The following is a 16769-nucleotide window of genomic DNA, read 5'->3' as shown; positions in this document are numbered from 1 at the left end:
AAGTTAAGAAAATTGTGGCTTAGAAAGATGAAATGGCCAGAATCACCTTGTCAATAAATGGTGGACCTGGGTCTCAAACACATGTTTCTTTATTCCTAGTGTCATTTTCTGAGCACTGCTGCCCATCTATTATGTCAACTGGAAAAGGAGTAGAGTTCTCTATTTCCTTTTTAGGCTCATCCAGAAAAAAATAACATTCATGTATTTCTATTTTAGGCCCTTTATGAGCTATCCAATTCACAATCCCTTTGGAATGCACCAGAAGGGATTAAACACGATTCAATCAATGCTCTTCTAGTTTTACACTGGTTTATGTAAATTAATATTCATATTCCTTTGCTTGGGACAGCTTCTAATTTACAAGGAAATCAGAACTTGTTTAACTCTTTCTCCATCTCCCAAAATTTTTGTTGCAGTTAAAGCAGGTTAAAATGAACCTCTCGGGATGGTCTTGATATTCTGCAGCAGGATGATGAGGGATCAGGAAGCTCATTCCTAGTCCCTGTATTTATTTCATCAGTAAACCACATCCCTAGGAGGGTCTCCTGAAACACTCATCCTTGCATTTCTTATGTTCTTTTGCTAAACAAAGGTGGTCTGTCAATCACAGTGGCAAAAACCCAGGTTTAGAAAAACTCAACAGATCTACACTTAAAGATGGCAAATATCAAGCAGGAGCCTGTGTGAGTAGTTGTCTCCAAAATATACCAAAAAAAAAAGAAAGAAAGAAAAAAGGACGTCTTAGCATGGAAGGTGTGAAGGGCATGTTCATATTTTCTTAGCTGCAGGAGGGTACTTATGCATATGGCATAGGTGTAAGCCAAAGGTAATTTGGGGGCCAGGCTGAAGTCGCTACTGTCTCCCTTCTACTTAGTAATTGCCTGACTCCTTTCAACTGGAGGAGGCAGATGGAATTCATGTCACTGTGTGGAGGCCTTGATTACTCATGTCACTCAGTCACTAAATCAGGTAGATGTTTAAATAAGTTTCAGTAACTGACAGTTTCTCCCCTCTCACATTCTCTCCTTATCCTCTCATACCTGGATGATTCCATTGTTTCTTAACCAGCATCCTCAACAGTTTCTTCCTAACTGGTTCTTCCTAAGAGGTTCTCCAGCCCCTAATTCCTAAATTCTGGTCATTCTGTCTTATAAAAATTGTCACTCTTGGGCTTCCCTGGTGGCGCAGTGGTTGAGAGTCCGCCTGACGATGCAGGGGGTGCGGGTTCGTGCCCCGGCCCGGGAAGATCCCACATGCCACGGAGCAGCTGGGCCCGTGAGCCATGGCCGCTGAGCCTGAGCGTCCGGAGCCTGTGCTCCGCAATGGGAGAGGCCACAACAGTGAGAGGCCCGTGTACCAAAAAAAAAAAAAAAATTGTCACTCTTGCCTTAGGTTCAAGTGAGAACTTTGTAGCCTTTTTTCATAATGATACTTTCTGCTCACACTAACCAGCACTAATAACTGAAATTTACCTTTCTATTCCTTTTTGTTGTTGTTTGTTTTTTGGACAACTTTACTCATCTGCAATTCCTTCTCTCCTTCTACCTGGGAGAATCTTTCCAATTTCATCTCAAGTTCCAACTCCATGAGTAAATTCGCCTAATTAGAAAAATCTAGTTTCTCTGATAATGTGCTTTGATGATATTAATAATTGGGTACCATTATTATCAATGGAAAATTTATAATGCATCTATTCTTTTCTGTCATTAAACTAAACCCTAGGTCGTTAGTCTTCTTTATCTTGTTTTCCCACTACTCTAGGTGTTTTTTAATTGACTGAGCTTTAAAATCCTGTCAAATGGGTAGGATTACCCCCATAATAATCAGATTCAGTGATTTTCTGTTTTTCTGTGGAAAGCTAAGGGTAATAAATCTCTCTGCCCCTTCTATGCCCCTCCTCATGGCTTGATTTAGGAACTAGGTCCCTTACTTTCTGAGGTGTGCCATCCAAGGTGTTGGGGCTACTAAAAAAAAAGCACCTTTGCAGTATGAAAGTCTTCAGATGTAAAATATCAGTATTTACCTGTGTACATATGAGGTAGGCAGGATGTGGAAAAAGAATGGCATTTCTGAATTATCTTGATTTTTAGTTATCACTTCTATAAAATAAAGCTACTGGTCATTCAGAGATTATATACTTGTTTGTTTTTAAATTACATGTACTTATAGGCAACCAGGTAAGCCTGAAATGGTTATACAACTTAATTTTCCAACAGGTACAAATAAAATGTGACATGATTTAGATTTGTGATATTTCCCCAAGAAAATCAAAATTCATTAAAAAAACAATCTCATGTTAAGCACTACCATTTCAATGTATGCCTTTAAAATTAAAAAAAAAAATGTGTGTGTGTGTGTGTGTGTATGTGTCTTAACAATCAAGATCATTGTTTGGATGATGGACAGAAAGGCTAAAAATTGTCCAAGTTAATGTTATAATTTTATTGCTGTGCATCAATTATATTTCTGTGCAATTGGCTGTAATAATTGTAGCATAATAGAACACAGTTTTATATGATCCTGTACATTTTCAAAATCCACCCATTTCCTTTAACATATTATGAAAATGTTAAAATAAACATATCAGTCTTCCTATGACAGCTCTTCCAAGGAATAAAGCCTCAGGTGTAACTGTTGAGGATCATACTGATGCTATTGTTTAATATAGCAATGCCAAAGGGGAAAAGTTTTGGCTCTATCCTTTTTTTTATTATTATTTTTTATTTTGTGTGTTTTTTTTTTTGGCTCTATCCTTTTTAACTGAAACTTTCTTAGTTTCAGTTTCCTCATCTGTAAAGAACTAATAGAATAATAATTATGTATATTAGTAGAGAACTATTGAATTTACCTTATATTTTGGAGACTTCATAGACTAACACATGACTTCTGGCCGACTCAGTAATGCAACCGCTCAATTAATGTTGATTATTTCTACGTGGTAAAACTATATAGTATTAAAGTTACATGAACTCTATCAATCTTTTATTTCTGTAATCAGGAATAAACTGAATGGTAATTCCTGTTTGTTCAATAATTTTTATTTTAAATTCCAATTTGACTAATTTCCTGAGGGTTTGTTTTAGGCAAAGGACTGTTCTAGATGTTCTGATGGATTTAATAATACAACTAGGTGTTTTCTGTGCCCCCTTGGTCCTCATATCTTGACATCAACCATCTGGTGAGACAGAAACAGACATTTAAAAACTTACTGTGCTAGAATCTCAAAGAAAGTACAGGATATGGGCAAGTACGTTCTAATATGGAATGCCTTTATGTAGCGTTACAAATATCTAACACTCCATTATTGGAATTATGAATAGCTAAACTTTTTTCCTTATATGGGTCCAGGCTCCCCAGTTCTCAGCACCCGAGTCTCAATGCCTGACAGACTTCCAAGAACAAAGATTTCTTTTATAAAACCTTTAGGACTTACAATGGCTAACTTGGCCTGTGTATTTATTTACAGCTTTGTTTCTGTTAAATTTACCACCTGACCTCTTTCCTTACTGATCCTCAAGGGGAAACAGCCCATTAAAAAACCATAAATTAATAGAAGGATCTCAATTTTGTAGTTAAGGATACCTCACCCATCTTGAACCTGAAATTTGCTGAAGTGTTTGAATAGACATAAAATCCTTCCAAACGGTCTACAGTAACCCAATTAGTAACAACATTTCTACATTTCCAAATAACAGACTGTATAGTTTCAGAACAAAATTCCTTACTTTTTTCCCTTCAGCTACCAGTTTAGAAATAGTGAAGAATTTGTTACTTCCACAAGAAGGGAATATCGTTTCAATACAGAATAACATAACACTGCTGTTTTGTAGGGATGAGAAAGCGAAGACAATATTTTCTGCAATAGAGAACTCTCAAGCTTACAGCTGATTTTCATGTTTTACTGACAAATAGGAGGTACTTTCATAAGATTTGATTTAGAGATTAAGATAGGGAATTTAGAAAAACAGAAAAAGACCCCTTTAATGGCGTCTGCTGAAAGGCTCATGATTCCTACATTCGAGTTCATTCCATTTTTTCCTACTCAGAGACCCACCCAGCTGCCCCTGTTGGTTGCTTTGGCCCTTTGTAAAGAAGACCTGGTGGGTAGAGACCGCCACCAAGTTCTCAGGAGCTGTCAAGGTCTTCCCTTTGGTGATAAAGCTAATAACCTAAGCCTTGGCTCCGTTTTAGGGGTGGTCGTGGTATATCCGTGACAATTCTCAACAGGTCCTTGTGGTTGCTAGCGAGCTGGGCCTCACAATTCTGGTGAGCAAGGGCACCCTAGTGTAGACCAAGCGTTTAGCCACGCCTAAATGTACCAAACCTACACAAAATACGCCAAACGGGGGTGTGCAAGTAAAGCCGTGGAGGCAGTTCCTACACTGAAAACCTAAAAATAACATAGGCTTTTTAGGACTTCCCTGGTGGTGCACTGGTTAAGACTGCCTGCCAATACAGGGGACACGGGCTTGAGCCCTGGTCCAGGAATATCCCACATGCCACGGAGCAACTAAGCCTGTGCGCCAGAACTGCTGAGTCCACGCACTGCAACTACTGAGTCCAGCGCTGCAACTACTGAAACCCTCAAGCCTAGAGCCCGTGCTCTGCAAGAGAAGCCACTGCAATGAGAAGCCCGCGCACCACAACGAAGAGTAGCCCCCGCTCGCCGCAACTAGAGAAAGTCCATATGCAGCACTAAAGACCCAACGCAACCCCCCCCCCCCAAAAAAAAAACCCCACACCATAGGCTTTTTAAAGAGCTTGATTCCGAGACTCTCTCCACAAAGGTCTCTCGGGACTGCGCAAAATTTATGCTCTTAATGACCAAGTACTACGGCACCTTTTATATGATCAAGTGATTGGCTCTGAAAAGAGCCTTTGGGTTTCAGTTATCACTCGATTAAGAAAGCCAATTTACGCCCTCTCCCCGCGGATGCGGCGAGCAAGCTGGATGTCCTTGGGCATAATGGTGACGCGCTTGGCGTGGATGGCACACAGGTTGGTGTCCTCGAAGAGCCCCACCAGGTAGGCCTCGCACGCCTCCTGCAACGCCATCACGGCCGAGCTCTGGAAGCGCAGGTCGGTCTTGAAGTCCTGCGCGATCTCGCGCACCAGGCGCTGGAACGGTAGCTTGCGGATCAGCAGCTCCGTGGACTTCTGGTAGCGGCGGATCTCGCGCAGGGCCACCGTGCCGGGCCGGTAGCGGTGCGGCTTCTTCACGCCGCCCGTGGCCGGCGCGCTCTTGCGGGCCGCCTTGGTGGCCAGCTGCTTGCGCGGCGCCTTGCCGCCGGTGGACTTGCGAGCGGTCTGCTTAGTACGAGCCATGATGAGAGATTGCAAACACTGCTACAACTACAAGCCGTGCTGTTCTTGCTCTTATTTATACTGGCGAAGTCCTCCTGATTGGTCCGAATCTTCAAATTCCGCGCCGTGAATTAAGTAACTGGATAGGCCTTGTGATTGGATACCAGGTCTCACTTTAGAAAATCTAGATCTATTGCAGTACGCTCTATATTTTCTCGCTTAAAGTCCTCCGCCATTTATTCACCCTGTATGTTACATGTTTTATATATACCTTAATTGGTTTTGTTTTAATCCCCTTGTTCGGGATTAAGTTTGGGAAGAGACGAAAATGAACGTTCCCGAGTTCTGAGCCCTTTCAAAAACTACGGTTTTGAATGTAATTGATCGAGTCCAGTTTCGTCACTTATCAAAGGTTCTGATTTTGAATAAATGTTTTATTTTAGCAACGCAAGCACAATATTACATAATTCCCAGCTCTCCAACAAACGCTGGCATCAATTCCAGACACTGGTCCTAGAAAACACGAAAATACTACCGCCGTTGAAATGTGACGATCCTTAATTCTTCGTAAAGCTTAAGTGTTGCCGACTTTGATCAAGCCGAATTGGAAATGCCAATGGCATAATTTTGAAAACATTTATATATTTAGCTAATTTCTATGTTCTCTTTTCTAGAATTACTAACCCGGTAACTGAATTTTGGCAGAAAACTAGTCATAAATTTGTATCGGGCGTTTGTCTCTTTAGGTCTGGATTTAGAGAGAAACAAGGCTCACGAGTAGATGCTTACGGACAAGACATTAATTTTTTGCCCTATTTTGAAAACGAAAGTTATTTTTTCTGATGGTGGGGGGGATGTCTAGTGTTAGTGCCACTTAAACAGCCAATCAAAAAGCAGATTTGAAATCACCTTATTTGCATAAAAGGTTTCTACTGGCTGATTTGACCCAATCAGGAATTGAGATAGATTAAGCACCTATTTGCATAGAAGCCCTACAAAAATAGGCCAACATTGTAACAGGTGTTGTCAGTTTTCGTCTGTTTGATAACTTTACACCATGCCTGAGCTGGCCAAATCTGCTCCTGCTTCCAAGAAGGGATCTAAGAAGGCGGTGACCAAGGCGCAGAAGAAGGATGGCAAGAAGCGCAAGCGCAGCCGGAAAGAGAGCTACTCCGTATACGTGTATAAGGTGTTGAAGCAGGTCCACCCGGACACTGGTATCTCGTCTAAGGCTATGGGCATCATGAACTCGTTCGTCAATGACATCTTTGAGCGCATCGCGGGCGAGGCGTCGCGCCTGGCGCATTACAACAAACGCTCGACCATCACCTCCAGGGAGATCCAGACGGCCGTACGTCTGCTGCTGCCTGGGGAGCTGGCCAAGCACGCCGTGTCCGAGGGTACCAAGGCTGTCACCAAGTACACCAGCTCCAAGTAAATGTTTCCAGGCGCTGTTAAACCCAAAGGCTCTTTTCAGAGCCACTCACACTTTCAAAAGGGGCTCTAATGCTGCATACTGTTAGTTTCTAGAGAGAAGTAAGGTCAGGTTTGAAAATTGACTAATTAGGCATCTTTACCATTCTCATTTCTTCAGAAATAGGGCTCTTTTTACTGAGCAGAAATAATTTTAGCGAGCACAGAGCAGAGAAACGGTTTTATATTAAGAACTGAGAAATCAGTTTTAGTTGCTGAGCTATTGAGAATTTTAGCAGTCAGACCATCAAATGATTGTGAAATCTTTAGTTATTCATGTAATAGAGAAAAGGAAGGGGTAAGAAACCTCAAGTAGCCTGGAAATATAAAACCTTGATTTTTGGATACAGTCCTTGGCTGGCAGCCCAGTGAGTCAGTCAGTCTTCCCTTAAGGCTGATTGGAATTAGCAACAATACAATTTCAGCTACAGATTTTCAAAATACCATGAGACTAAGGATCATACACGACAGGCTACCTGCAATATCGATCAGAGCTCTTTAGTTGCTATCCTTATCAAAAGTGGACTTTTGATAAGTCCACTGTCATGGCCATTTCTCTGCTGGATTGGGGAGGGTGGGGGGGAGTTGCAGAGTATTGTGAGATCATAGATCTGAGTGTGCCCAAGATTCTTCTCTAAATGAACTCTTGAGTGGAAAAACTAGGACTCTGAGTTTATTCATTCATTCATTGAGAGCCTATTAAGTTTCTCAAAAAGTGACAGGTACTAGGGACAGAGCAATGAGCAGGATAGAAACAATCTCTCTCCTCACAGGGCACACTCTTTAGACAGTACCCAAACGAACAGTATTTAGACAGTACCCAAACGAACAGAAGGGAAGTATCAGTCTAAATGTCACTTTAGCATTGCCAAAAGCTGAACTGACTTAACCTTAAATTTTTAATTTCCCTGGAGGCAATTCTGGAAGGGAGGTGGAGTAAGAGAGATGGCAAGGGAAGAGGAGACAGTAAAAGAGAGAAAGGAATTACAAAAATGTGCGGAGTTCAAGTTTGTATTTGTGGACTATGGTTAACAACAGATGTTATATATTTACATTTTCAGGTTACCATGTTTTATCATTGGTCCACAAGAATTTTGTATTGGTCCTAGTGCTGTGACTTACTGAAATGTAGGATCTTACTGAAATGTAGAAAGGAATACTATACTAATAAATCTTGTCCATTATTCCTCTTAAAGATTCTCCTTAATAAGATTTCTTCTTTTTTTAATGTGCACCTGTATGACTTAGTATTAGATACCCCTAGAAGTGACAGACAGCCTAAAAGAGTCAGTGGTTAAGCAAAATTAAAGTCTTTTTCTCTCTATGTAGCTCAGGCCTGGAATGGGCGCTCCACTCTCCTTAGGGAACTCATCCCTTTCTATGTATAAGGTATGTTCTCTGTATTATTTGAGAATATTCTCAAATATATTCTACTATTCAATTCTCCTATGGAGAGCCTACCGAGAACAAACTGGGTGGATGAAATTCATAAATATTAAGTAGGTAATTCATAAGTAGGAAACATATAAGAAATGTTGGATAGGTAAGCAAGGCATTTATGAGATACAAAATTCAGAAGCCGTATTTACTGTAAATCATTAAGTTAGTACCTCGTGAGATGTTAGACAGAGGGAAAGTAGAGCTTGTGTGTGCTACATGGAGATATAAAGTGATGAAAGAACCAAGAAGTGCCAAATATTTGTAAGACACTAAGTATTTATGAGTTCCCCAACATTTATGAGTTCTTAAACTGACCACCCACTGGTGACTCCCACTTTGGTACCATTTGCCCTCTACAGACAACATGCACATAAAAGACATGTTTCCTTGGTATGTCACTGGTGACCTCCCTAGATGGGAGGCTGTATACTCAGCCCTGCATCTCTCCAACAGAGCAAGCATGTGTTGGCTCCAAATCACTTCCATCTGCTGGACCCCTTTGCTCAAAGTCCAACCTAGTTCTCAGCAGAGAAGAAATTCAAAGGCAGGGCGTGAGAGGAGAGAGGGAGAGGGGAGTGTCAGAGAGAGATAGGAGAGAGGGAGGGGGAGGAGAAGGGGGAGAAGAGGAGGAAAGGGAGGTTTCACATGAAAAGTGAAACCAAGGATTCAACTGATCTTTTGCAACCTATCTGAAATGTGTTCATTTGTCCAGTATCTTTTCCCTTGTTTCTTGCTATATATTTAAAATTGATTCAATCAAATTAATCAGGGAACTTAAATTGGCCTGTGAGACTTCATGTTTTATGACCTTGGAAATGGCCTGCCTGGTAGTGTATTGGGAGGCTACCACTGCATTAATTTCTCACTTGTCATTCTAGTTGTCATTCTTAATAAGATATGGTCCCTGTTACCTAGGACATATAACATTGTCCTATAGAGCAAATAATAATGTATACAAATATAGAACAGTAATGAAATATGCTTAAAATTGAAGGGCTTTGAGGTTCACTACCTGGGAAATTTGTTGTCACCATTTACTAGCCAGGTGACCTTGGGCATTATGCAGAATCACTCAGCGTGCTTCCCCATCTGTAGAGATAATACAGTAACTCTTATAGGTGACTTGCTCAAGCATATTTAGTGTTGGGACTGCCCCAGAACTCTGTTGTTTCAATGCTCTGTCTACCACTATCAGGAAAGAACAGAGGACCTGTGCATAGTGACTTTAGAAAATACACAGGTTTTCTGGAAAGAGAATTAGAGCAAGTGTGGCTATCTGAGGTGACAGATACATGATACTAACTTCAGGGCCCCAGTTCTGCACAGATAAACTCTATAAACCTTCAGAGGCAGAGGCACACTGGCTGTTAACCTCTCCTTCCTGAGCTCTCAGAGACCTTGTTTCCCAGCTTCCCTTGTAGTTGGGTGTGGCCTTCTTAGCCCACATAGCTGAGTTCCTAACAATGGAATGTAAATAAAAGTAAAGTTTGACATTTTCAGGTCTGGGGCATAATAACCTCCCACGAAGACTTTCCAAGCTCTTTCCCCTCCCAAGACAAAAGTGTTTTAGAAACAAAAGAGGCCCAAAATAGAGTTATGTCATCAGACCAAGACTTAATTACAGTTTTGGCTTCCCCAGAAATGAAATCTTAAACTAGTCAAACAGGAATTCCTGCTCAGCACCAGTCAGGTAATCAGCCGGACAGACCCCTGCCAACCCCTGAAGGAAAGCAACCTTGCAATAAGCTACCCACTTTTTTTCCTAGTGTAACTTCCCTGTTCCTGCTCCCTTCTGCCTAGAAAAATCTTTTCTTTTGTACAGCTCCTCACAGCTCTCTTCTATCTGCTAGCCTGGATGCTGCCTGATTCATGAATCACTGAATAAAGCCAATAAGATCTTTAAAATTTACTCCATTGAATTTTATTTTTTAACATGGGAAAGCAATGTGTTTAGGATGATTGAGACACAGAGACAAAAGTGCACCTGGGCTCCAGAACCACTGCTTGGAAGAAAGAGCTACTTGCTGATCTAGAACACCCTTTTTGGACCTCATAAAAGCAGAGAATAAACTTGCAATAAGCCGTAAGGTTGTCAATTGGAAAAATAATAATAACCTAAAAGTTGAGAATTATGTTATATTCAGCAGGTATATGGAGGACTTAAGCCCAGGAGACAGCCTCTCAGATAGCTCTGAGGGACTGGTCCTGAAGAGGTAAAGGAGGATCCAGGATATATAGGAGTTTTTGGAAAAAAAACAAAAAAACAACAAAAACACAAAAAAGCACATAGTTGGAACGTCAAAAGATTACTGTTAAAGAAAACATCCATCTCAAGTTAATGAAGTTAGCCCTTTTCTATATCTGGGAAGATGCAAGAGTCTGGACTCATTGAAATCATTCCTTTGATATATATGTAGCTTAACTATCTAGGGCCAGTATCCTGTTTTTCTCCATCCTGAATCCCCTCAGGGTGCACAGGCGGGGGCGGTTGCAGGAGCTGATGGCTTGATGGCCGCCACATCCTTAGTTTACTGATATGGCAGGTGACATTCTTCGTCCACAAGGTTTGGGGGTTTATCTTAATATACCCTCCACCAAGGCCGGGTCCCAATGTCTATTTTCTAAAAGGAAGTTCTGTTACTTGCTGGATCTCAAACCTTGTAGAACCAGATAGCTAGCTACATTCTTTAGTTGGCAAAGGATAGAGGACATTTTCTTCCTCCCCGACAGTTTCAGTTATCTGGCAAAACCTGAAGGACACCAGTTTTCCATTCTTTCCTTGAACACTACTTATTAAAAATGAAAGTAATTAATAGTTTACACTCCATAATGAAAATCCCTGCATTTGGACTGCAGTGTCTCCCAATAGGAAGGGTTCAGAAGAGATGTGATCTCTTAGTTCTGTGCCAAGACACAGCTATAGCTCAAGATCTGCAGCTGAGAACATGTAACACCTTTATCATAAATAAATAAATGTATTTTAATTTTGTTTTATTTTTAAAATCATGGGTTTGGCCATCAAATCATCACCATTTTGAAGGTTTTAATATAGAGTTCTATTAGCCATGAGCCAACAGATGAGCAGTTTTATTTATATTTGGGGACTTATCCATAATTATGCAATGTAATCTCAGAAAATTTACTTGTTAGAGTGTATAAAGCCTTTTTAGGAATATTACATTTGGATTCTCTTTTTTCTGAAAAGTAAAACGATGATGGTGATTATTTGGAACCTCAAAATATCTTACTTTTTATTTTAAATAAATTATCAAATAATTAATGGTCTTTCCTTAATGACTGGTATCCTTGAATCAGGCTGGCAGTCCTCCCTGGGATTAGTACTCATCTCTTCCTGCCCCGGCCTCAGTTTACCATCTGAATTGGGTGTGCTCAGGAAACTAGAACAATACTTTTGGGGGAAAAAAATGTGTAAGATCGCTGCTGAGCTTGAGACTTGAAACTCCAGTTTGAGAAAACAGAAGAGGAACCTGGTTCTATCTAGTTGGTTATCAGACCTGCGACCATCATTCCAAGTGATGCTCCCAACATAGGACCTTTGCAATCACGGTTTCTTCTCTATGGAATGATCTTCTTACAGATGTATGAAGACCCCTCTCCCTTCCAAGCTTCATGACACTGGCTTTCATGTCTCATCTCAGTCGTGAAGTTTTCCCCACCCACCTTATTTAAAATGACAACTATCCACCACCCATCTCCCACTCTGTGGCAGTCCTTCATCCCCTTGGTCTGTTTTCTTAATCCTCTTTACCTACCAAAAGACTGTTTATCTTTGTTTATTTTCTGTCTCCCACAATAATCGTCAGTGAGCTCCGCACAGTAGGATCTTTGCCACGTTACGCATTGCTCTTTCCAACACCTAGAACATTGTTGAGCACACAGTAAGCACTCAAAAAGTTTTTGATGAGTGGATGGATGGATGAAGTAAAATGGACATATGCACATAACACAAAATGTCCATCCATTCTCTAGTGATGGAGATAAAGTCCATGACAGTTTTATCCCAATGAACCCCTGTGAGAGGTAGTTCCCCTCACTATGCTTCCATTTCTTCATCATCATATTTGAGCTGATAATGGCCCCCCAACCCACAGAGTTATTGTGAGGATTAAATTAACTAATCCATATAGGCACTAAATTACAGACTTTGAATTGATAAAATCATGAATCTGGACAGTTCCCAAGGCCGGTATTGTTAACATCTCTACTTGGCAAATGACATAATAAAGACCAAGAGTGCTACATGGACCTTGCAACACAGGGGGCTTGTATTCAGCCAGAAGGTCACTACTGACTGACCCAGTGATATAAAGCTGGATAGCTCACCACCGTTCCTGATACAAAAACCCCTTACCTGGTTCCTGAAGACATTTGATTTTCAATTCAAATAAATCGTTTGTTACCTGAGGGTAAACAATTTGCCTGTGTCCATAAAACTAGTAAATGGAAGTACTATGCTATGAGTCACCTTTAACCCCAAATGTTTATATTTTATAAATGATTTTCTCTTTTCTCCCTAACTATAAATCCTCCAGGTCAGCTTCTATTTTCAAGGTTTGAATAGCACAAAATAAAGAAAAATGGGCCTTGATTTTTGTGCTGGAGCACAACTGAGACCACCTGAAAATAAAGCAGAACCTGATTAAATGAGAGAGAGGGACACAAAAACTCCTATGTGCAACTCCTCTCAAGACCTTCCGTCTCACTCAGAGCAAAAGCCTAATCCCTTACCGTGACTTACACGCCCCTGCATGATCTGGCTTCCTTTCATTTCTCTGCCATTATTTCCTCCTACAGCGCCCAGCCCACTCCACTCCACATAGCCCCCCTGGCATCTCAACATTCCTCCTCCTCTCCCTCTTTTTTTTTTTTTTATAATTTATTGATTGATTGATTTTTGGCTACGTTGGGTCTTTGTTGCTGCATGCGGGCTTTCTCTAGTTGCGGCGAGCAGGGGCTACTTTTTTTGTTGCCGTGTGTGGGCTTCTCATTGCGGCGGCTTCTCTTGTTGCGGAGCACGGGCTCTAGGCGTGCGGGCTTCACTAGTTGTGACACGCAGGCTCAGTAGTTGCAGCACGCGGACTCAAGAGCGCAGGCTCAGTAGTAGTGGCACACAGGTTTAGTTGCTCCGCGGCATGTGGGATTTTCCCAGACCAGGGCTCGAACCCGCATTCCCTGCATTGGCAGGCGGATTCTTAACCACTGCGGCACTCACCAGGGAAGGCTCCCGTTTTCTCTTTCCACAACTTCTTCCTCACAACTCTTTGCTGAAATAACTACCTCCATACTGCCGTCTTCATTGGTCACCTTATCTAAATTTCAACTCCCCATGACAATCCTTATTCTTGCTTTATTGTTTTTCTCGCCATCTAACATATTACATATGATACTGATTTATTGTCTATCCCAGGGTCAAATGTAAATTCCATGAGAGCAAAGAATCTTGTCTGTTTTGTTCTCCAAGTATATTCCCAGTGCACAGAACAGCATCTGGCACATTGTAAACTCAACAAATGTATGTGGAATAAATAAATTTAAAAAGTCATCAATGTTAAATGTTGTTTGTTGGGGGAGTAATCATGGCATCACAATTAGGTTTTAAAGTAGATGTATATTAAAATGTTGAGAGAGGAAATGATATGATTTGCTTGACAATAATCAAGGTAGAAGAGGTATAAATTTGGCCAGTGTTGATGTTGAGAGTGGGTGAGGAGTACGTAGGGTCTGTTAAACTATTATCTCTACTTCCATGTATTCTCAAATGTTGCATAATAAAAAAAAATCTTTTTTAAGTTTTAAAAAATGAAACAATATCCAGGGTGGGGGGTGAGGGTAGGGAGATAAATTCCTAAATATTTTTTTTTTTTAAAGGCTATGGAGAAAGGCCACCTGAAAGACCAAACAAGACCTTGTGCTAATCTGTACAGGAAAGCACAATGTGAAGACAGAGGTATCCACTCTCCAGGATGTTCCTCCTTGTAGCATCCCTGAAAACCTAGTAATGTCAACCACTGAAAGCAGCTGCATTTCTCGATATAGACTCACATTAGCCCTGTCCTCAGAAATTGCTATAAAAGCCAAATACTATTTGATTCATTGCAGTGAAATAAACTGTCATCAAGCAAGCCAGAAAGTCCTCCTTTGGAACTACAAGGAAAGCCTGATTCAGTTAGGTAACTCCTTGCTAAGCCTGGAGTCCAACAGGAGCTAACCACAAGATTGGAATTTATTCAATATTTAGTCCTGGCCCTAGCTACCTATTGGAAGCACCTGAGTTTTAATAGTTACTGTTGCCTGGGCCCACCTCATACAATTATAGTCATACTGATTGGACCCCAAGCAAAAATATTTTAAAAGCTCCAATTGACTGTAATGTGCAGTCACCACTGAGACCACTGATCCATAATGAAATCAAACTCTAGAGGCACCTTGTGATGTGCAACTGCTTGACAGAAATTTCATTCTATTACATAAATAAGTGTAGTTTGCAAATGCTTTCTCCTGGTAAGAGTTCAGACAGGCTGCTCTTCTTGATGAGACCAAAAACACCATTTTAAAAAATAGACTTCTTAATCTAGCGTTCATAAGAATCACCTGGGGTGAACTGGGTACAACGTAGATTCTGACTCAGTAGACCTGGGTTGGGTCTGAAAATCTACGTTTCTAGCAAATTCTCAAGTGATGTACATGCTGCTGCTGGTGGACCACATTTGAGTAGTGAAACTGTAGAAGCCAGCAGGGTTCTCTGTCTTGGGTTCTGCTACCAATAAGTTTATTAGAAATCCTGACTGAGAAGTCTAATTTTTTTTTTATAGAAGTCTACTATCAGCAAAATAACGCCCTTATTGTTCTCTGTGTAAAAGGTCAAACATTTCACGGGAAAGCCAAAACTGTTTCACCTTTAACTTGGCAGAGATTGGAACTGAGCAAATTGAGGTCTCAGAGACATTAGAAAGCAACGACAAACGCTCTAGCTTCTCAATTGTCAATACCCAAACATGTGGGAACACAGCTTTAGAAGGGGTAAGCAGCAAATCCACACCCACCTTCACCCAAATTCAACCTTTTGTGGGTAAAGCAGCTCACCTTCCATACATAATCCACGTACTCCAATAACCCGACCTTCACATCACACCGATTACTGCCCCTTCCAAACTACCTAAAACACGGCTTACTCTATTGCCAAACCTACCAATCCCCCACTCCACCTGCATGTGTTTATATTACATTTCCCACGAGACAGCATTGAGGAAATTTTGCACATAACCTACGAATTGAAGGTATGCAAAGCTGCCAGAATTTAATTAACTGAAATAGTACAAACACTTGTAAAGTTGCACGACACTCCCAAAACACAAGTTTACCCAGTAACTCATGAGGAAATTTCCACTTTAACATCCCGAACCAAAACTCTCCGAAACAGAACAGACTAAATGACAGCTACTTTAAAGAAAACGTGGGTGGCTCTTAGAAGAGCCTTTTTAGTTGGATTGAGATAGCTGAAAAAGCTTTACGCCCTCTCCCCGCGGATGCGGCGAGCAAGCTGGATGTCCTTGGGCATAATGGTGACGCGCTTGGCGTGGATGGCACACAGGTTGGTGTCCTCGAAGAGCCCCACCAGGTAGGCCTCGCACGCCTCCTGCAGCGCCATCACGGCCGAGCTCTGGAAGCGCAGGTCGGTCTTGAAGTCCTGCGCGATCTCGCGCACCAGGCGCTGGAACGGTAGCTTGCGGATCAGCAGCTCCGTGGACTTCTGGTAGCGGCGGATCTCGCGCAGGGCCACCGTGCCGGGCCGGTAGCGGTGCGGCTTCTTCACGCCGCCCGTGGCCGGCGCGCTCTTGCGGGCCGCCTTGGTGGCCAGCTGCTTGCGAGGCGCCTTACCGCCGGTGGACTTCCGCGCAGTTTGTTTAGTTCGAGCCATCGTAAGAAACCAAACAAAAATGAAACCAAGTAGGCAAATAAGTAGGAAGAGGTCCCCTTTATATATACTCAGAAACGTTCCGATTGGCCTTGCGCTATTTCAAAAGCCCCGCGAAACAAAACCATTGGCTGAAGAGTCAACGCAGTGATTGGTGAAGAACTAGAGACTCTGATTGGATGAAATACTCCACATTTCAATCCCTCTTTTTGTTATACTCTGCGACCCAAAGGAACTAATTTTCTAATGTTCTAGTTCAGCGCATCTCACATTATAAGTAAGGAACCACTTGGGGATCGTGGACGATGCCAATTCTGATTCAACTCTATGTGATGGGGCCTAGAATTCCGAGGACTACGCTTTAAGAACAGATTTACTTGTATTTTTCCTCCGTTGTTACTTTTTCTGAACTGAACTTAGATTCCCCAGGGCTGCCACTTCCTATCTCCACTGGGAAACCACGGGGAAAGCGACGGGCCGGGGACGACCAGCAAACAGTGCGCAACAAATGATTGACTTTCCTATGGTGGCCAAATGGGATTTTGCTTCAGTTTGTTACAGCAGAAATTAGTTAAGATAGCCGCCATCATGTTTAACTCTTCTTTTAGCCCAGTCA

General features: G+C 41.7%; 2 protein-coding genes across 2 annotated transcripts; one reads left to right on the top strand and one right to left on the bottom strand.

The window, feature by feature from the left end:
* Positions 1 to 3022: 3022 nt before the first annotated feature.
* Positions 3023 to 16158, bottom strand: LOC101275935 (uncharacterized). Its single transcript, XM_033434911.2, has 3 exons — positions 15747 to 16158; positions 6485 to 6755; positions 3023 to 5346 (listed from the first exon to the last, which is right to left on the bottom strand). The coding sequence occupies exons 1-3, from the start codon at positions 16154 to 16156 to the stop codon at positions 4915 to 4917; spliced, it is 1113 nt and encodes a 370-aa protein (XP_033290802.1). The 5' UTR covers positions 16157 to 16158; the 3' UTR covers positions 3023 to 4914.
* Positions 5873 to 6828, top strand: LOC101276441 (histone H2B type 1-L-like). Its single transcript, XM_004273476.4, has one exon. It carries the CDS (start codon positions 6362 to 6364, stop codon positions 6740 to 6742), a length of 381 nt encoding a protein of 126 aa, XP_004273524.1. The 5' UTR covers positions 5873 to 6361; the 3' UTR covers positions 6743 to 6828.
* Positions 16159 to 16769: the final 611 nt, after the last annotated feature.

Source organism: Orcinus orca, chromosome 10, assembly GCF_937001465.1.
Source record: "Orcinus orca chromosome 10, mOrcOrc1.1, whole genome shotgun sequence".
NCBI lineage: Eukaryota > Metazoa > Chordata > Mammalia > Artiodactyla > Delphinidae > Orcinus > Orcinus orca.
This window is presented reverse-complemented; position numbering and strand designations above follow the sequence as displayed.